Below are 22,732 nucleotides of genomic sequence, written 5' to 3' on the forward strand. Positions count from 1 at the left end.
CCATACAGGAGGTGATACTATTTTAAATGACATTTCCTTCCATTTCTGTCTGATGCAGCTCTACAACACTCAGAGGGAGCTTATTTATATGAGCCCCAGCCTCATCTTCCAAACGGGAGACAACCATTGTAATTGAATACTCAATAGGTGAACCATTTAACAAAAGTGGAAATGGCATTCATCTATGTATTAATGTGCTTTGCTGAGGCGAAAGGAACCATCATCATTTCAATGTTCAAGCTGTTTTAAAAGAGCATTTAGGCAGCCATCACTCCAGGCCACCAGAGTAAAATGACACGGGTTTTTTCCTCCTCTGTACTTTGTGTGAATGCTCCTCGCTTAATATTTTGTGGTGGTTATCTGGCTTATTTTCCCATGCATCCCTCAGCACCTCTCCGTGATCTAGGTGGAGGGATACAAGCAGTCCTACAGAAGGTTATTGTCATGAAAAGCCCCTCAGGCGTTTTGGCTCTCAGCCCTATTTTTCTCCATCTGTATCCAGTGTGTGTGTGTGTGTGTATAAGGGGTGGGTGGGGTGTGTGTGTGTGTGTGTGTGTGTGTGTGTGTGGGGGGGGGGGGGGGGTTCTAATGATTTTTCCAGGACAGACTTAAGTGGGCGTGTATATATATATTTATATATATGTGTGTGTGTGTGTGTGTGTGTGTGCGCATTGGGGGGAAAAAAAGGCAGGCAGTGGCAATGCATGGGCAATATGCCGTCATTTCTTAACATCTCCCCAGATTCGTCATCTGGCTTTGTTTGTTTGATACACCGCTTGGAAGCCTTATCTCTGTGGCAAGGCCCGTGGCTGTTTATCGCCTCTGTGACGTGTGCGGGACCGTGAAAGTGCGTACTCTCTGCTGTCAGTATGTGTGGGTGATGGCAAGTTCACTAAAGACCCCTGAGGGTAAGAACGGTGTTCTTGCAAAAAAAAAAAAAAATCGGTAAAAGAATTTCCCCTTGACAGCTCACCCACATCAGACTGGAGATGTGCTTCTTCAACAGTAGCTTCCGGAAAATATCCCGTCTCTCTCCGCCTAAAACAAAGAGATGTGAGAGCCAGATTAGCGTATTACAGAAACAGCTTTCCTTTTAGGCTCTTCTCTCTCTCTGTCTCTCTCCCTCTCTCTCTCTGTCTCTCTCTCCCTGTCTTTCTCTCTGCTCCTGTCAGAGCTGTCTGCAGAGAACACTGAAGAACATGAGACATTAACCTCCATGTGTTTATTCACAAGGCCCCCACAGGCCAACTGGGAGGAATGAACACAGAACCATCTCTAAAGCCAGTGAAGCGGAACAATCACGACGTGTCATTGGAGGAAGAGACATGAAGTATTAGCTGCTGCTCTCTCCCTTTGTGTCTTTCACGGCGGAATTTTAATTGAATGTGCTATTCCTGTGATGAGTCACATACCTTCCGTTCAGAGTACATAGACCTTCAGTGTGACGTACAGTCAGCGAGCAGTGATGAGTCATGGCGTGTATTAACTCTTATGATTTCCTTGATGGAAAAAAGATACCTTTTTTTTATTTTTGTTTCCTTGACTTCTCTATAATCCTTTCGTAATAAATGTTGAATAAAGGTGACATTTTGAGGCTGTTCTTTAGCTTGCTAATGATGATGATGCTAACTGACGGGCTGATTTTAAGCCGCTAACTATGCGCGCTATGTTAGCCGTAATTAACCCCGGGCGCATCATGCGGCTAACAGTAATATTTTAAGTATTTCAACATCAGCCAAAGTCTTGGACCAAAAAATAAAAAGTTTTGACCAGTTAATGGCACTTCAGGATTCATCAGAAGATCAGCAAAATGAATTTGCTGCCATACAAATATGAAACTCATGGTGGCACCAGAGGGACTATAGGGGACGTGAACGTTGGCACAAAATTATATGGAAATTCAGAAGTTGTTGGGATATTTCAGTCAGGAGCAACTTGCCTATCTGACCTGGGATGATACGGTTATCTCCCGATTCATTACTCTCATATACTTGGGTGTGAAGTCGATTAAAATTACAGATCTTGTAGCTTAATATTACAATTAACTGCTAGATTGTTTGCCCCTTAAATACTAAACTGTAGGAAAATCTACATTTCTAAAGAATACAATGTATAATAAAGCATATTTCTGTGTTCGAAGTCATCAGCAGGCCAAAATGAATTGAGCATCTTCAAATGAACTTGAACTTTGAAGTTATTCTTGCAAAAACAGCATATGTCTACATAACAATGTCGTGAATAATGTACAACAAATGTGTATTTCTTTTAATTATATGATCATCAAGCCTAGTGTTTGAGACAATCAAGATTCTTGTGCATAAACAAACAAATAGCAATCGTGATACATCAATTTAGGAAGAAAGCGTCGATCTACAATTGTGGAAATAAAAGAAAAAGTAATGATGTATATGTAACGTATATGTGACTCAAGTTTTCCTTTCTCCCACCTCTAGTTGCTAACACAGCTAAAATAAGCCGTCATGCTGAGTACTGTTTGTGACAGTTTACAAGCTTCTCCTGACTGTGTCTTTAACTACATCATCATTAGTTGACCGAGCTTAGGAAAGGCTTAGCACTCTGGCCAGAGTGTGAGAATTTGCCAGTCGATGTCTTCATTCAACAATCATTGCAAACGAAATGGCCAGGAAATGATCGATACTTTTTTCTTTTTTTTTTGTACTGAGCATCATACTGTAAGTACTTCAAAAATTTGTGCAAGCGTAATAGTCTGGTAAATGTGAATTATTAGAGTATATTCATGCAATGTGCAAGGAGTCTGTTGCATGACTGGGGAAATCTGATGTGCTTTTATGGACCTAAACTTCCCTTGTCGACATCCATGTAACCAGCATTCTTTTTATGAGGTATTGAATTGACTCTGTAATAGAGTCGTAGATAACTCACTGCTATTGGCATTGCAGTAATATCCATCCCAAGTTTATCATGAATTATTAACTCGTATTAGGATTCTGAAAAGACACAAGATTGCGTGTCACTTCAAGAATCCAGTCTCCATAAATTAACACGGCTCAGCCTTTTGTATACATGCTGGGAGAAGATGGAGTACAGTAGAAAGATCTCCGACATTCCTCTGTTTTTCCTGGCCTGATTCTGAGCGAGTCATGGTAGTTTGGGAGCCAGTGTGGCTCCACCAGGGGAGTCCGGCTAACCACTGTAATTGTGCTATGCTGAAGCCGCCTTCCTCAACCCTGGGATTGAACCATGAAATATTTGAAAATGCCGGGGTTAAGAGAAGGGGGTCTTTGGCAGTGCAACGTGAAATGTGAAACCATAGAGCATCTTTAACAAGGAGGCGGATTGAAAGCCAGCCAGTCGGGCAGCCGGGGGCACATGGTGAAGTCCTCTAAAGGAGAATAATCATGGATGTAAGAGGAGAAATTGCATTGGGGACACATCAATAGTTGCCATGGTCTTGATGGTCACAGCAGGAGAGAGTTCAGGATATCTTGCTTGTTGCTGGAGAGGCGAGCTGAAGTTTGAACACCAGCGGGCTTCCCAGATACCCTTACAATCTTCATGCCTGTCGTCCTGCCAGATCACTGCTGCTTGCGAGCTTGGCCGCGTGCTTTTCCTCCATCTCCAATCCTCTTATCCGCATGGAGTTGGCTGGAGGACTGGCCTTTGTCTACTCATGATTGTATTCCCAGCCTAGGTTTTCCAGTGTCATTTGGAGGACTCCCCTGTCCTTCTCATGGTTGGAAAATTCATACAAAAAGCACAATCAACAAGCATAAGAAACCCACCTGTAATATCAGACTCATTTGCCTCTTTCCCTGGATTATAGAGCCCACTGGCTTATCTGCCCAGTGCTTCTCGTAGAATTGAATGAAATGATGGTTTTCTAATTTATTGTTGGTCTTTTAGATTTCATCATGCCAAGTATTTCCCGCTTGAGCAGCCGTGTGTTTATTTTGCTCACTGTGCACCATCTATCACTTGTTAGCCATGTGCACGCATGTGAAATGATTCAGCCGTGCGGTAGAGGGGCCCCTGCCCTCCATGCAGCTTTTCATCTGGCAAATAGCCATCTTATGCCACATCAACAGATAACTTGTTGGACATCATCTCAATTTTTCTATGGCCAATTTATTCAGACAGAGCTCTCATGTCCCCAATGCCTGCCGCACATGGTTTGAATTATTCCGAGAGCTTTTTCCTCTTTTCCTCCCCCCCCCCTTTTTTTTTGTCGTTTTCTTTCTCTGAAACATGCAACTTCCTGCAGAGCAAATCTTTGTTTCTCATTAAGAGGTAAATAGAGCAGGACAAATGTTCATACGTTTATTATACACAGGAGGTCATGGTCACTGTTCTCAACAGTTCAGTGCAGATAAAAGCAGTTTGCTGTCTTGGCCTTTTGTTTTGTAGCGCCTGCAACCAAATGTCTGTTGAATTTACTGGATAATAAGTTGCAAGAAACTGACCAACTGCCATATTTCGACAAAACTAAAGGAAGAATAATAGCCATCCCATAACTTACAGATAGTTATTTACAATAATAGTACATTATTAATGGTTAGTTAATGCTTACTTATATATGAGTGCTGAATAAGTGTTACTTAAGGCTCATGGTAAAGTGGGGAATAAGTATCCCTTAAGTAAAACTTGACCCCAAATTCCCAAGTTTTCCATGTTAGTTGTAATTTTCAATGACCAATATTAGTAAATGATAGACACTGTAATTAACCATGAACTAAGCATGAGCTATCAGTTAACTAAGAGTTAAGTATTTAATATTAATGTTCAGTTATTATCAAGACTTAATGGTTCTTTGACGTGAAACAGACAACAATCATATCACAAACACACACAAAAAAATCCAGAGATTAAAGCCGTAATATGGAGAATTTCACGACCACCTGCTTGGTCCGATTCTGGCTCTATATCAGGGAAGAAATTGTTTTCAATGTCAAACAACCCTAGGAACTCTTACCTAATCTAAATGACGCATTTCACAACTGGCTCACCATGAAAATACAATTTAATAGATAAAGGCGGAAAAAAAGATGAATTTTTGGGAAGTCTAGGAGAGTTGATTAAAATCAACATTCAAGGTAGCAAGGGGCTAACGGGAAGTTGCTGGCCCAGCCAAAGCAAGACCCAGGCTCCGCCCATGGAGCAGCGGCATTGGAATGCTGCCACTTACACAAACTCCAGATACTGTGAAATACAGAAAGATTTATGTGGTGGCAACTAACTTGATGAGTACTGATTGAATTTGTTTGATGAGGGCTTCTATGTAAAGGATGTTCATGTTATGACTAAATACTGAACCATCAAAGTTAAGGATAAATATGAATCTGTAGTTATTGAGAAATTATATTAAAAGCTAAAAAAAAAACTGCACGGGTGACATTTGATTCCCAGCCATATGCAGCAAATGCAAACCAGTGCGGGAGTTGTCAGATTCGTGTTTCACTCTTAGAGTCTGAGAAGTTTCTGGAAAACCCCCAACATCAGCTTTGGTTTCCCATGTCATAACAGAAACAAAATAACCCTACAAAAATAAATTGAATTGGAAATAATCAGTATTTTTTTATATCACACTTAATAGGAAAAAGTGTTGAAATGTATATATAAAAGATAGATTCCCTAACTTGCTGTTAAACCTCTTAAAGTTCTAGATAATTTGAAGCGCTGAACATAAAAATGGGCGCTGAAGACTCTGGAGTCCAAATAGCTATTCAATTGCTTTCATATGTATGACTAAGAGAGGGTAATTACCAAATTGTGGAAGTCCTGAATCCAGGTGGACAAAAACCAAACAAAATGTGCAGACAATAAATAAACAAATCTTAACCAGAGCAAAAGAAAAACTGTCCAATATGACTTCTTGGCTGTTTTAGCTGCTCAGATGTCCTCAGGTAAGTTGTTCTGAAGTTTTCTGCAGCTTAGGAAGATAAAAGAGTCGTGAAATGAGATAAGATGAACCAGTTCATGATGCAAAAATGTATATTAATTACCAAATTCAAGTGATTCTGCTGTTGATATGACCAGTAAATCCGCCACCCCAGTGTTGTTCCTAGAGTGGTACCCAGTCTCTGTTAGTCCGATGTTGTGCTCTGACCCCTTGTTAGAGCCCAGAGGTGAGATTTGTGATAGAGAGCCTTAGTGCTGATAAGGCCGTCAGGCAGATAACTAACCCCCCCGTGCACGGCTGCTATTGCCACTGCTTCCATTAGCCCCGCCGGATGCGACTGAATGCCCGCCTGTTCCCCTCCTGCTCTATCTGAGGTTACATCCTCTGTTCTGAGACCCCTTATGCAAACCCTGCTCTCCCGTCCTGAGATTGCTATCAGCTGAGATATTTATGTACTGCACATGTTGCTGGTTGTTTAACCTTTGGACCTGTGCTGTAGGTGGTGCTGCCGTCCCTGTGGGCTTACTAAGAGACCTCTCTCCTGCCCTTGTAGGCAGACGGAGATAGATGAGAACAGAGGCTGTTGCTAGAGGTGTGTAATGGACTGACAGGCAAGGGCACCGTTACCTTTGGTCACATGAAAGCCTCGTTTCAGTTTGCACAAATCAAATCAAAACCAACGGAGAGGGGAAACGGTCATTTCCTTGATTGTGGGTTTGTTCAACTTGCTGTTTACCACTAATATTCCTGAGGAGTTTGACCACACTGCATTGCCGTATAAAAGGAAATAAAATCTTGGAGAGGTCACTTTCAATGCAACACATGTACAGTATGAAAGTCCTCAAAAGCCTAGAATAGTTTTATTGTTGTTGTTTATGAAGCCACATGTTTTATATAAATGCAATATTAAAATCCTGACCACAGCATGACTGGCATCACCGCTGGACCTTCAAATAAATAAACAACAGATAGCAGGTTCAATTAATCATGTAAAATAGTTGCAGATGAACCAAGTCTCCAAAGTATTAACTGTCTATTGAAAATTTCAAATTAACTTTATTATATTATTCATGCTTTGGATGAACAAAGACTTTCCAAATCCTGACTAACCACAACATGTCCACACTGACGCTCGTGTCACCACTCAAATACAAAATATAATAGGATACAATAGAGAAGAATATTCTAGTAAGACATGGAAGGGAAACTATGGTGCAGGCTGCAGTGTTTTTAATTTAATGTAGGCCAACGTCCAGAAGTCACCAAGCACGGACGCTGTTCATCTGTAACTCGTCTATTTTTTCTTCTTCTTCTGAGCGCTTCTAAACTTGACAAAAACTATTTCTAAATGTAAAAAAAAAAACCAACAAAAAAACATTTTAAACAAACAAAAAAAAACAAATACAATCTGCTTGAACACTTCTTAAGGCAGCACTGCAACATCGTAGGTTGTTTTATTTTCCGACACACTGTATACGCTCTCAGACAGAATGACTGTGTGAAGTTAAACCAACAACATTTTGATCCAGATGGTCAATGTTGGCCTCTTTGCTCTGGATATTCATAAGAAACAATAAATCAGAGCAGCTTCGGATATACAGCATCTCATCTGGACGGCAGTGTAAAACTTCACGGTACAGAGACCCTCACAAAGTACAGTTACTAAATTTATTACCTTTTATATGAATATTTATAAGGCAAAAATTGACTAAAAGGTGTGGCAAATTATTCAACACTATTCACACGTTACAGAAACATCGATTAACTTAATAAAATCAGTTCTGTCTGCAAGCTTATATAGCATTCATCTAACTTGTCTTTTCAGATATTAAAATAAACCGATCAAATCAATAATGCACATAACCTGAGGTGAGGTAAGTGAATTGACAGAAGCTGCAAATAACAGTGCATTCTCTCACAATAAAACACCATCTGAAGAGTGGAAGGCTGTATGAAGTGGAGGGAAATTAATGGAGTTTAAAAATTCCCACTTGTTTCTTGGTTCCTCTAAGTGCTTTTTCACAACTGTGTTACAAGACATTAGAGATATTAAAGAAGTGCTGGTATGGAGTCACATTCTAGGTAATGCATTTGAGAGCTGGACCCCCGCCAACTGTGTATGGTAGATGTCTGACAAAAATTAGTTTGCAGACTTCATGAGCACCGGCATAAAAAAAAAACTAGCTAGAAATTAAACATGCCATTTAATGGCTCAATAAAAACTAAAGTGAAATGCCATCAGTTGTTGTTCGGTAAATTCCCAGAGGCTGTAAAAGGAACTCTTTCCCTCTCTTTCCTTCTTTCTGGAGTGTGTTGTTACTGTTTGTGTGTGTGTGTGTGTGTGTGTGAGTGTGTGTGTGTGTGTGTGTGTGTGTGTGTGTGTGTGTGTGTGTGTGTGTGTGTGTGTGTGTGTGTGTGTGTGTGTGTGTGTTTACCCTCATGTTTGTAGCCTGTCATGCATGAGCAGGATTGCTGCATTCTCCTGGGAGCTTCAGGAGGACTCGGTACAGGTGATTTATTCTCCCTAATCTGTCCTGCACAGTAGCAGGCGGCCGCCTACCTTCCACCCGGCATGAGTAAGGTGCTATCAGCTTGCATGATCATATTAATAATCACCTGTAGTCGTTATCGGCCCACATATCTCTGAGGCTGCAGCTTCCTGTTCAGCAGCGCCTGGACTCCTGCTGCCAGTTGATGTCCTGACATACAGTGGGAGTCATGTTTGTTACCCTGAGGCCATGTCAAGGGCACTCACAATCCCCAGTGATGCCATCGCCTTGATTAGTTATTCATTCTGCACCCCTCCCACCTACCCGCCTCTAATGTATGCTATAGTAATCTGGCTGGAAACGCTCGAGTTGAATTCCAGATGTTGTTTTTATTGGGCATTTATGAAAGCTGTCTGACTCGCCTCAGTGATGACTTACGCTTACATGTACGGACCAAGGAAAACATGTCACGTGCCATTGTTATATATCAGTAACTATTGATAATTGGCAGCATTATTTGGAATGTTATGACCCAGTCATGCTCAGTTTGGTTTAAAGGTTTCAGTTATAAGGGAATTGTCATTTGTTCATATTGGTTCTCCTGTGTGTTTCACCAGTGTGCCAGTTAAGAAGGCATATTTTCTACAATATTGGAAATCAGCCTGCACTAAAATTGTTCTTGGCTTAAAGCACTGACGTCTTTGAAACAAGCTCTTATTGCAGTGCCCAGAAAGAAGGAATAAAACAGGTGTTGCTGTAAATAAGTTGTCAGGGCTATACCCAATGTCACATACAATTCAATTTCTGCCTCAGCATCAGCTTGGGCTAACACGGTCAAGCAAATGCCTATTTTCTGAATGGCCTCGGGGAGTTACGCTTTTCAGCTTATCAACTTTTATTAACCTTAGCACTGAGCTTTGCTCTTTGATTTAGATTCTTTGGGAAACACTGAAATTGGATTTTCTTTTTCAACACTCAGTTCTGCTGTGACATATGCTCAACAATAACTTGTTACATATTAGGGAAAAATCAAGTGAATCCTTGCTTTAAATTGTTAGTGGAGCTATTTTACCACAAGGGCCTCCTCTCTACTTTTGTAATTGATTTCCTTTGAGGTGTCCTTATCTGCTATGCATGAACTATTTTGGCCTGTAGGAAATTTCTTTTATGAGGTGAGGATAGTGAAATAGGTATTTTGGGCCACAGTAAATTTCCATGTCCAAGTTTTTCTTTAATGGTAACCTCAGTGTTACTCAACACTGGAGCACAGGATAATTTAACAAAGGGATTTCAAAATTAAATGGTTGGATCCTACTTATATAGTGCTTTTCTACATTTATGTCACTCAGTATGTTGCCTCAGTCATACACACTGATGGTGGAGGCTACCACACATGTGACTACTTACTCAGGGCCCCTTGCTCAAGGAAAGTGGGGATTGAACCAGCGACCCTGTGATTGATAGATTGACACCATATTCCCTGAGCTATGCCCACCCTGTTACATTACATTACCCTGTTTATTATAAAGTATTACATAGAACCTTAGTTTCAGCAAATAGCGTACAGCTGGATAAGGTATTTTCGTAGTCCAACAGGAAGTTAGCATTGCATTAGCAATACTACGTCAGCGTAAGATCATTTTCAGGAATGTACACCACTTTTATTATTCTTGAAGGGTAAATGCTAACGTTACAACACTAGCATGGTGCAACAAACATCACCACAGCAAAGAATCGCTCTTTCGCTATCTTCTGCATGTACGGCGTGATGACATTTAATGTCCCCAACAACTTCTGTGGACCGGTTAAGTCACTTCTTCGCAAACGGACATTTTTAAGACATACTGTACAATATCTTGAAAACTCACAAGTGCGATATTTACTGACATATTTTCATGCTGTAGAAGAAAGATGAGGTAACCAAATGCTCAGACATGCTAACTTCTTTTCATACTTAAGGACTAATTCCTGTTCAGTTAGCTGATTTAAAAAGAAGACAGTAAATCAATACTGCTTGAGAACTAACACAGTGCATACGATATTGTGGGAGCTTCTATACCAGGTCTGTCAGACCTCTGTCACTGTATAGTGTCAAGGAAAACAACGTGCGAAGCTTTGAAAACTGCCCTTTGCATGAAGTGTGTATTTCCTCTTTCATTTTGCTTGGCAAGAAATTGTAGACTCCCGCCCCCCTGACTGTGCTCTGGATTATTAGCTTAAGCTCTCTAAAAATATCCTTTTGACTGTTTAAGCCTCTGACAGCAGCAACATCTCACACATTCTGATGGCTTTATACTAACTATGGCTGCAGAGGGCTCATACACTCAGCCAGCCTTGTTATCTTTTACCTTGTTTGCCGGAGGAGAGGAGGGAGGAGAACTTACAGGCCCCGTCCTCTCTCCATCAGAATCAGACTCGGAGCAGATCATCACAGGCGAGCACGCAATCACAGCAATCTCTGAACAAACAAGATGCTTTTTTGAGCACCAGAGGATTTTGCCCAGATGTCACTCTAAGTACTTGTCATTGTAGCGACAGCTGTAGAAGCACATGGACCGTCATTTGAAAGCTGTCTACCGCAACATACCAAAACAGCTCATGTCAAATGTAAAACATACCCAGCCTGAAATATTAAGATCTTTAAATATTAATGCTCTGAGCTCCTTAAGAGTGGCTTTTATTGTCTATCGTCTCACTTTCATTTACTTGCCTGTGCAGTCTCAATAATTGCATATTTCCAGAGGTTGCTAACTAGCATCCAGCCTTCACCCTTCTGTCTCTTTTAAATGCTTGGTGACTGTCCGAGCTGCTCGTGCCACATACAGCATATGATGGAACATTCCTGAGGAGAAAAGTCAATATGTGATTGTAAGTAAATGAAAGCAAATTTGACACCTTGGGCCCTCAATGGCACAGAGAGGCAGAGGGAAGGAGAATGAAGAGACCACTTACCTTTACTCATTATAAAACTGCTTCTCGACTACAGCAGCTAATTGACTAGCCTCTTAGCCTCCGTGTGTGTGGTAAAGGAGTGAGACGGGGTGATGAATTGACATATTACTGGCGCTGTGATGTTGATCCAAGGCAGAGGGTCATGAGGCTTTCCTCCAGGGACCTGTAACCTTATTGTTCCATGCCATTTCCTCCCCTTCTGTTTGAGGACCAGGTTGCCAACCTCTCCCCAAGGTCATGCAATGACCACTCGCCACCCCCCTGACACCCCTCACCCCCCTTCCTCACATAATTGGTTTATTTCAAATCATAGCTTCGGCACAATGCCCCATCTCGGGTGAAAAGTGAATTTAATGCACTTGGTTGTCTATCACGATTTGTGGCAGTGTTCTAAACTGGCTCGCAACTGCTCCTGTCATCAGTTGAAGGATCATACCAGGGATTTTGTGTCTTATGGTCGATATGCTACAAATCACATCTTGGACTTCACAGCTAACCATTTCGCAGAGCACGCCTTGGGTTTTGAAACAGATGTAAACATCTCTCGGTCTCTCTATATATTTCTGTACAATATGAGAAATCAATTAAAAGTTCTGTAACTTGCTCCACAGTTGTAGTGTACAGCATAGCGTTGGTCTGGGGTTTGGGGATTTGGTCCATTTCCATGCATGTCTCTTGCAAAACAGATGATGCAAGACTCTTGAGAAAGTTTAACTCTGTAAAAGTTTAAGCCCTACAACATATGGATAGCTTAGTTTAAGATTCAAAACTTCAGAACATTTCAGCTAGTAACAGTAGCTAACTTCATTTTATCTATCAGACCTCCTTAAGTTAAAAATATCTTAGCTGAGTGTAACGAATAAATAAACTGGGAAACAGGATTTCACCATTGCGGGTAGAACAGGAACTGTTTTATTTCAATATTATTTAGTGTAGATAAAAAATGTTTTCAGAGTATTTAGCATACGAGTGGCTAAAGAACAGCCCGATTATACTGAGCTATACATTTGAGAGTTTGCAAAGCGGTGTTCATTTGCTAGCCGCAAATTGTACCTAGCTAGCGTCTTCTCATTTCTGAATTCATAAATTCTTGGCTCATGAATTAGAATTACAAGTTTCCATGAAACAAATGATGCCTTTCAAGTGAAGTATTGATCAATAGAACAACTAACACAACCCATCTTTAGGCAGCCTCATAGCACTTTCTAGTAAACACACACAACATTGAAATAGAATATTAAATTAGATCTCAGACGGATTACTACATGATGCCATTAAAAGACAACCAATCCAAAAACATCGCGATCTTGATAAATGTTAAATGTTAAGATAACACACCCTCAGGGCTTGGATGTTTTAAAGCAGAAATGTTAGATATGGTACCTTTTAAAAAAGTACGCAGGATTTGTTAGTAGGTAAAACATCATAGTCCTGCTAGTCTATTTGTTTGGAAAGGCACATATACAAGAAGCTGAATGCCTCGAGTGTCGGGCGCTTGCGAATACCAACACAAATTCATGGTTATAGTGTTGGTTTTATGACTGCTGGTTGACACGGCGTTATCTCATCCTGCTGTGGTAAGATGAGATGAAGTGGGGCAATAGATTAAATAGGTGGGCTGCATGCCTATTAAATCAGTAGTTGGCAGAAGAACACTAACTCAGGTTACTTATTCTCAAGTGGCATGGCTTCACATGTGAGGAGCGGAGGCAAGCGAAGATGTCTTTACTTCCGAGTGTTACATTCTGCTGTGTTTGACTCTAATTAACTGCTCATTTCTGTTTGTTTGTTTTTCTCCAGGAAGCGGCTACGTTTGCAAAAGAGCTAGGCTTTGAGGTGAGTTGACCAGCAATTGCACACTAAACAGATCCTAAAGGTTTATTTTTGCTGATAATGAAGTTCTTTTTGGACAGTGATTGATGTGCTATTATACTCTCCAGGCCTTGCAGCAGTTGCTATGGAAACCTGGCAGTCGTCATGGTTTCTTTGTTCAGCCAGCTCTCTGTTATGACGCACTCTGCTAGGTCTACACCCAACATCGCCTACAGATGTTATTTATTGAATTTTGAAAAGCCTCTTGGGAAGCTGAGAAGTTGGGCATGGTTTCAAGCCTTTCTCTGCAAGCTTGAGGCTCATCAGGTTGCCTGGCTAAAAAGCCTCCTCATTATCTTCATTGCACTCAGGGATGATACTGTATGTCTTCCCTTCTCTGCTAGAACATGACACGGCACTGAAACACACTGTAGTCTTTTAATAACTAAATTATAGCCACCTGTGGGTTTGAGATTATTGTAGTGAAAATGCTCGTTATCCCCACAGAATGTACACTATGTGCTTTAAATTGGGGTTTCTACTTAAGTGTAAAACTAATGCACCTTTCGTCTATTTTTGCTTGTATTTTGCATATTCCTTGCACTCTTCTTTAAATATGAAATCAGTGTGTGATTTTTTTGTCATTTTCTTTTTTCTTTTTTTTGGGGGGGGGGGGTAAATGGGCTCAGGTATTTTAAGTGCCGTCTCTCTTTCAAAGGTAGAGCTGCCTTGAATATGGCTCCGCTCGGTGTGAATAATTGTCATCCAGAATCACTAACGGTGTGATCAACGTGACTGGAATAGAAATGCAATCCTGATGGCAGTGACAGGTTTAAGAGAGGAGAAGGGAGAAAGGCGGGGGAAGGGTGTGTGTGTGTGTGTGTGTGTGTGTGTGTGTGTGTGTGTGTGTGTGTGTGTGTGTGTGTGTGTGTGTGTGTGTGTGTGTTGGGGGGACTGATGGAGGAGGCCTCACATGGGGGGGGGGGGCAGGAAAAAACACAAAGGGCAAAGTGTAGACTCTCTTCTAGTAGTTACAATTCTTTGACATTTTCCATGTCAACCTGATTTGCCAGAACACTCTGCGAAATTGCATCAGATGAATGTGATTTCTCAGATGACATCAGTAGTGTGTACTGTACTTACTGCTTTTAGATGGCTGCAGTTCAAAGAGGTTTTCTTCACAGTTGTCTTTTTTTTCCTCTTTTGTCACTTTGGATGACAATTTTATTCCCTTTATACAAGCTGGACTCTCAGAATGTCAATATGCTATGTCCAGTAGCCTGGATAACAAGAACAGGAAATAACACATGTATTTTTACACCAGCATTGCAGGACATAACCTGCCATTAATCTTGGTAATTGCTTATCAAACTTCTCAGTACAAGTTGTTCCTTCATGGAACTTCTTTCAGTCACATCCGGCTGCCTTCATAGGTTCACTTCTTACATTACACTCCATCCTTATGTAACAACATTTCCATTTACACTCAAGTGAAGCCGACTTTAGATGTTCTGGTATCGTTTTTTCCTTTGCTGATGCTTATTCTGATACGTGAACTTGTTCTAATACCAGTGTTGGGGGAAAAAAAACTTCATATACTTAAATATCACGAGTTTAACAAATACATTTATACTGATTACTTTGTATAGATTTGTTACGCATCATTGATCTGAACAGGAACAAATACATCTAGAGAATGAAGCCGTCGAAATTTGTTTTCATCCTTACATTACTTACATTTTGCTAGCTCTGACCAATGTTACACACCAGAAATCCATTCTTCTTCACTGCTCAAAAACTGTAGTTGCCAGGGAAGCAGAGCTAAACTTACATCAGGTAAGGCCACGACATCTTCCGGCTCAGACGCGGCCACCAGATCTGATGGTGGCTTTTCTAGAGAATTCTCCATTTCCACCAGGAGCGCCGTGTCTCCCTACTCCACCAGTAATGGTTTTGTATCAAGTTACCGCTTCAACATTACATCGTCATGATGGGTGGCTCGACAGCAAGAGCTTATCTCAAAAAACTTCAGAATTTCAAAAGAAATATGGACAAATAAACAGCAAGTCAGCGCTGGACAGTGCTAACCTCTTGCCTATTTACTGTTATCTTATAGCGCCACCTAGATTCTCGCTTGATCTCGCGACTATTGTGTGATTTAGTGATTATTGCATCGTTGCGCAAATCCAGCTGTCTTCAGCGCTGTGTTTCTGAAAGGTCCTGGTTGGGGGTTTGAGGATGGCACAAAACCGAGGTGCAGCCAGTAGAGGGAGCTCATGTACTTTGTGGAATCTTTGCGTTAGGGTTCTGTTTGTTTTTTTGGTTTTGTTTTGTTTGTTTTTTTTAGCGGAGAAGAAGAATTGATTCCGGTCAGACAGCTAAGCTAACCAGGAAGTGGTAGGGCCTTATCTCGGAGGTAATAGAATATTTGGTGTCCTATAGCCAATATTGGAGGTATTTCCAATAATGGAATCAGAATCCAGTTTAGTCATGAGCAAATAAATCGAACTCACGTCACTTTGTTTCACTGTGCGTGTCTTCCACTTAAAGCATCACATTCTACAATGTCTACAACATATTCATTTCTATGCATTTTCACAACTCAATCATTTAAATGAATTGATTACTATCACAAGGAGATTTCAACCTGTATTATAACAGAAAAAAACTAATTTTGTCACAGCTACTTGTTCAAATATATTCTAAACCTCTGAGGCACAGCAAAAAATAATTACCGTCAGAAACTTTGTGTTTATAAATGTGTCTTGGGAGTCTGTTTGAGTCTTTTAAGGCCAGCGAGGCCTGTTTGTTAATTTAAATTCATGAACAATCTAATTAATTTGTCAGTGTGGCACTTACAAAAATACTTTAATTGAATGCTGTTGCAATTACGGGCAAGTCGTCAATATCTGACCCACAGACAGATGCACTGAAACACTGTTATCATGACATTATGAATCCTTCGCCAAAACTTTATTGTAAACACGAGATGAAAAACAGCAGATCCAACATAGCAACCTGATTTTGATCTGTTTTCTTTAAATGCTCAAAGAACTATCGGGGCTTTAATTGAATCCTTCCCTGGCAGTGTTCCTCAAACAGTCTGAAGTGGCAACTATCGGCTTCTTACTGCCTTAAATGCAGACGCACAGTTTAACACGGTTTGTTGCTTTCGATCTGATTATCTGCCTCGCGATTGTAAATATTGCAGTTAATTTGTCAGCGGTAAGGTGAACAGATCATTTGTCAATTCATTCGTTTTGCTGAATATTATTGTCATCAGGTTTTCCAGGCAAAGGAGAAAGAAACAAGATTTCTCTGATTGATTGTGTGTGTTAGTAGTTAGCTTCAACAGTCATGATGCTTATAGCCTCCCACCTCTGGCCCTTGGAGCCTTTTAGCACCTAAACCTGAGTAGAGCGCCTTTTTTATGTCGGTGAACATAAAACCAAAGGGTGACAATGTGCCGAAGCCTTGTGTGGTTTTGCATTCAGTGTCTGGAGGAGTGCTTGTGGTTACATCCAGTCACAGTGACAAATTGCCTTTTTTTTCACCATCGCCTGCTAACAGCCTCTGTATTAACCTCACCATTAGCACTTACTTAGAGTGTTACACCCATTTTTCCTCGGCCTAGGGTCTCCCCGGACCTCTCAGGCCTGATTAAAGGACGTTTGGGAAGCATTTAAAGGTGTAAAAGCTCATTGGTTTGAGTGAGCCAGTAGTGGCTGGTGATATTGGGTTGCTGCCTATCTATTTGATTACTCCCATAACCACAGTATTTGCTCATGGTGGAGGTGCTGGAGCGTTAGCTTTGATACAAATGTTAGAGGTGTCTGCGACCCTTAATTCCAGCTCCTCGGTGTGCTGTATTACAGAAAACGCAGAGTCCACCCCACTGTGAGACGGCGATAAAGACATTCCACCTGCTCATAGTACATCATGATGAGTTAATAATAAAGTAGCACTGACAGGTGTGGGTTTTTTTATCCCTCTCATGATCAAAGGCAAGCACTCCGGAGAGTTCTGTCGTCTCCAGGCGAGAATATCCATTCTGTGCAGATGCTGAGGAGAGATGGCCTGTTTCGGGAGGAGAATGATACAGTACACGCACCACCTATTCCTTTCAGCTCACAGAAGTAGCTTTATCTGACAATAGCATATCTTCACGCACTTATTTTCATCTCACTTAGGGAATATGGCATTCTAATATTTTCCAGCACTCCTGTAACTGTAAGAGGAAGTCTTATTGAGTGCGCTTATTGATCTTTTTTTTTTTCTTCGAAATGGTTTCATTGCCCATCTGGTTTCATTATCACTTGATCCATCCGAATTGGAAAAACCTGGAAAGACCTCTGTCTCAGTTCATCATTATGAACTCCTCAGAAATCGCTCCCCATGTTGTTGAATTTAACATATTTACCCAACTGTCTGGTGTGTTTACAGACGGACGACATTGCAGAGATTGCAAAGAAAACTCAAAACCTACCCAAGGAGAACACAAAGAGGCAGCGAGTGGTGGTCTTCACCCAGGGCAAGGATGACACCGTTGCAACCGTTGGTAGGCCATTTTTGTTTTTTCTCCTTCTTGTATTCGTCTGCTTATTCACACAGATTTTCAATCCTCCTAACTGTTGGCCCCTTTTGGACATCTTTACCCTTCACGTAAACCTCATATCTCAGAAGTGCAGCCTTAAATAGATGGTAGATCGCTGACTAGAGAGCCAAATGCTATCAGTAATTTCTTTGAAGTTAACCTCCAATATTGACACCAGATGTTAAAAAAAGAACTCTTGCACTACATTCTGTCATTTCGGAGCATAAAAGAAGTGTGGGGGATGCAGAGAGCAGGCATTGATTTGTGAAGTACTTCTAAGTTTGTCTTGGACAGAATCCAGGCCAGTCCTCAGCATTTTTTAATGCTTCAGCTCTTAAATGCTGCCCCCCCCCCCCCACACACACACACACACACACACACACACATGCGCACTATTTTTTTCTAGATAAATGCTGGCCAAATGACCTTGAAGAGAGGTTGACAATGTTGGTGCTCAGATAAATCCAGCTTCCTTTGATGCAGAGAATATTTGTTCGTCGGACATTAAAAGGGAGAGTCATCACAGGTTACAGGTGTAAGCGATGTAGGGAGAGATGATAGTTTCTGATTACTGACGGGAGCCTTTAGGCTTTTTTTTTTTTTTTTTAAGTCACAGGGTGTCTCTCCTTGTTGCCCTTCATTTCAGACTAGTCGTGCACGGGGAGAGAAGGCCTCAGGTTAAGACTCCACTCATAACCAGCAACCGAAGCGCAGCTGTAGCAGGACCGTTAGCACTGCAAGACACTCGCTTCTCGTGTGTTCTAGTCTATGTCCCTGATTTAATACCGCAGGCGAGGGTCTCGATGAGTGTAATGCCCCTGATGGCAATATTAAAAGTGTTGTCTCCTACTGTTATTTTATTGTCACGTTGCCCTTTCCATAAAGACACTCTCAAGAGACGATCTTTGTTGCATAAAGGTTAAAGCTACTCTAATCAATAGTTCTATATTAACAATATGTAATGTAAAAAGTGGTTGCTTGTACCGGTGAACCTGCTCCGATGGCTTTACAACCCACCATTACTTTTATTGTTTTGGGCAGTTCTCCTCTTTGTCATTTTCAGTCGAGGCAGGCGGTAGTTTTCCGTGTAAAAAAAAAAAGACATCGTAAGTTAACTACTCAACACTGAGAAAGAGGGCGATCGGCAGGTCGACGTAACCTAGGAGCTTAAGAAAATCCCAGAGAAACTGGTGGAGACCAAAAACAGAGCCAAAGAAAAAGTCGTATTGAACTTAAATTCATTCATTTGACACAAACACGAATGAAAATGTTGTTTTGTAACTGCTGAACATTCAAATAAGCCAATACTATTTGCTACATTATCAGCTTGCAGGATAATATCCCACTGCTGCCTAAAGTCACAAAAGATTGTATCCATGAATGCTTAGTCTTATTTATTGTGGATTGCGGTGGAACTATGACACATATAAAATTAGGGTTGCTCAATTATGATGAAATTTTGGTGAAATGATTTTGTTCAATTTTGACAGCGTACATATTTTATATTTTAACAGGATTCTCCGTTTACTTAGTTTGCTTGGCTCTTTGGAGTATGATGTCCAATAAAATCTTGATGATTATGTTTTCATAATTGGTCAAAATGGAAACTCGGATATGATTCAACGCCCAACCTGCCTTACCTACGCTCCCCAACCATGGCAGCATGGAGATGTTCTGGAAAATGAACAACTCTCATAGTTTCGGCAACAGAAAGGCCTCCATAACATTGTGATGTCAGCGCCCATCCTTCACCTCAACCTCCAACTTTATGCCTTGCTACGTACAGGAAGACACCACTTCCTGCACTGGCACCAGACATTAGCATTGGATGGATATCCTGAAGTGTGGAATTGTTCAATATGGACGTAATTCCAAGGGCTAGGAAGAAGAGAACGCGCAGTTCTGTTTGTCTAGAGGCTATTGTGTGAGCTCACAAAGAAAGCAACAGGCATGAGTGTTCTGACGCGCGTCAATACCACTGCTGAGTGCTGCCCTTTTATGTATGACATCAGATAAAAACTCCTCAAGCATGTAACCGGCTCGCTTAGATTTATTAATTCAATCAACAAAAGTATGTAAAATAACAGCGATGTGATAATATCATAGCGACATGATTCATGTCAATCAATGATTACATCACCCAGCTCTAATTAGTAGCATTTATTTCAACCCATCAAATTGCCTTTCATGAAAATTGTAAAAGACATCTTGAAGCGGGAGCCCGACAGTTATCAAGAACAGGAATGCATCCATTGTGCTGGAGGTGATGGATAATTCCTGCCTGCCTCTCTCATTGCTCCTGCACGAAGACAGAGCCGCGGCGCCACTGTGAATTTTATATAAACTACATGATGAATGCAGCGGGGATGAAAGACAATGTGTTTCAGATGTCATCTACAAAGGCAAACATGATAAATGTCATTGACTGTTCTATCATTGCAGCAGAGCAGTTACAGTAGTAGGTGCAGCAGTGTGTTCGTGTGTGTGCGTGTGTGTGCGTGAACATCGCTATTCATGCCAGCCAAATAAATGTCAATGTAAAAAGAGAATTAAAGATTTTCATTTCCCAGAGGCGGCGCTCTAATAAACTTGATCTCTCATTTTGTTTGCAATTTGTCCTCCTGTCAGGATTTGATCATTTGCCAGCCTCTGGATGTCATGTTAAACCACTTTATAGTGATTAAGGATGGTAGGATGCCTTCCCCCGTGGTATAATTCTCCAAAAAGAGATGTCAATTTGTTATTGTTCTTTTTCTTTTTTTCTCTGCCCTTCATTTGGAGCCTTTCATCACACCGCCGCTTCAAACATGGCTTTTAAGAGCTGGGAGCAGGGGGAAACGGCCCTTTATTTAGCTGCCACTGACACTGCCTAACTACACTGGGCTTTTGCTTATACATCCATTACGGCAGTAATTAAGATCATTGTGCCCTGAACCTTAACGGTGAGGAGATCTCATAAACCATCACTCAGCTGGGGTCGCCGGCGCTAATCGCTGATAAGGATTTGATCAAGTCTGAGTCGGCTGAGTTTAAGGGCTCTCAAGGGGGCAGGGCCGGCAGATTTCTACTAAAAATAAAATGAAGATACGCGTTAATCACATTAGGAGTGAATATTAATGGCAATTCTTACTTTTCATTCGTATATAATACAGTCTTAAGACCAAAGTAAGATTAAACAGCAGAATTCTTTGAGTGAAAGCGGGATGTTTATGCTTCCTGATGGACAAAATCAATTAACAAAAAGACTTAGTCCCTCTCTCTCGCTCTCTCTCTCTCTCTCTCTCTCTCTCTTTTTTTTTCCCCTCAAATGTTGAAAGATTTCCTTTCATGTCCCTCTGAAAGGTTATTGGTTGGCAGCGATCTTATGGCCGTGGTTACCGTAATTACAGGCATATGTATTTTCCGTCTAACTCAATTGTGAGCGAAGATGCCGCTCGTGATAGGGAGGCATTACTGAATATCAGCTTACTCCTAACCTGTCGCATTTACCCAGAAAGCGATGGAGTTGTTTTCTTCTCTCCGAGGTTTCTGGTTTGGCAAAGAAAAAGAAACAAAAAACAACCTCCACAAGTATTCTTGGGGAAGTTTCGCACGTGCTGTTCTGAGTGCTTGCGAGGACTAATCGTGTGGAATGAAGTCATTTAACAGCCCAGGTTATATAGTGATCTATTAATACTGCTAATTGTGTAAATGATAAAGTGTCAGTGACCTGACAAATATCTGATCTGCTTGCTATACGCAGTGGAAGTGAAGCGTGTCGTCATCTCAGCCCAAACAATGCTCCGTATGCTCATTTTCCAAAGTAGCAGAGGTTGTCTTATTATTATTATTATTAGTAGTAGTCGTAGTAGTATTATTTATTTTTAACCAGCCAGTGTTATGATGTGAATTGGCGTTGTGGAAAAGAATAGTCAATAATAAAGGACTTAATTGATACTAATTTCAAAGAAACGCTTGTTGAAAGAATTTCTCAAGTTTAATCACCACCATACAAGAGTTGTAATGAGGGTATTATGAGGAGCGAATTAACAAAAGCACACAATTATAGCTTCCTGGAAGAAAGCACTTGAATTCCTTTGAATCTCGACTTCTTTTTTTTTCTTTTCCCCTCTCCCCCCTTCTCTTGTTGCAGGTTACCTGTCAAAGCACGAGCCATATTACACACCCTCGCATATTCACCACAAATCTGCTGCTTCACTCATTTCTTTCTTCTTCTTCTTCTTCTTCTTCTTTTTAAAAAAAAACAAAAAACAACTAAATTCCAGGAACAAGAATATGTCAGGGGTTTTGAAAAGAAAAGTACAGCAGAGTTTTTAAGGGTTGAAAATAATGTTGCCAAACTCATTACAGTGAAATGTGAAATGAGTTCAGCGAAGGGGCTGTTTTCAGACGTTCTACAAGCCAGCAACCACAGAGTCAGAGGATTTGGCAGGGTACGCTTTTTTTTTTTCTTCTTCTTCTTCTTCTTCTTCTTCTTCTTCTTTTTTCTATTTCCATGACAGATTCTTGCCAATGAGCTCTTTGTTACAGACAGCTGGGTAATTGTTGGACTGTAACTTTAGTAGACATGTCCGTCAAATGTAATAATTTGTATCAATGGGGTTATGTAAACTTTTCCCAAGAAGCCGAGTCCAAACTGAGGCCACGATGATAGAAGGAAGAGGGATATGAGATGTCTCTGGTGCCATGTTGCTAGAAACAACTCTCTTAGAACGTTCTGCTAAAACCATCAGCCGCGTCATGCAGCAAAGGCTGTTTTTTTTAATGTATTTCGAGGTCTTCACTTTAAGGATAAAGGCTGTTGTATGCTACTCAGATTTTTAAAGCCCTTTAAGGCAAACTTGTGATTTTGAGCTGTATAAATAAAACTGCCTGGACAGAAGTGTAAAAAAGTGATTTGGTACACTAGAGCTTCTGAAGAGAAAAATAAAACTTCCAATCAATGGGTGGATTTGTTTTCTCAGTACAGTAAAAAAAAAAAAAAAAAAAAGGTTATGGAAGTACATT

General features: G+C 40.8%; 1 protein-coding gene across 3 annotated transcripts in view; it reads left to right on the forward strand.

Annotated features, from left to right (window-relative positions):
• Window positions 1–22,732, forward strand: part of adkb (adenosine kinase b) — a 114,271-nt gene that overhangs the window by 83,534 nt on the left and 8,005 nt on the right. For all 3 annotated transcript variants that reach the window (XM_086196079.1, XM_086196080.1, XM_086196081.1), the window contains exons 8-9: window positions 13,120–13,155; window positions 17,575–17,689. In XM_086196079.1, coding sequence (XP_086052205.1) covers window positions 13,120–13,155; window positions 17,575–17,689 — 151 coding nt within the window. The remainder of the gene's footprint in view (window positions 1–13,119; window positions 13,156–17,574; window positions 17,690–22,732) is intronic.

This window comes from Aulostomus chinensis, chromosome 23 (assembly GCF_037954235.1).
Source record: "Aulostomus chinensis isolate RoL2024-O1b breed Wild chromosome 23, RoL_Achi_v1.0, whole genome shotgun sequence".
Classification (NCBI taxonomy): Eukaryota; Metazoa; Chordata; class Actinopteri; order Syngnathiformes; family Aulostomidae; genus Aulostomus; species Aulostomus chinensis.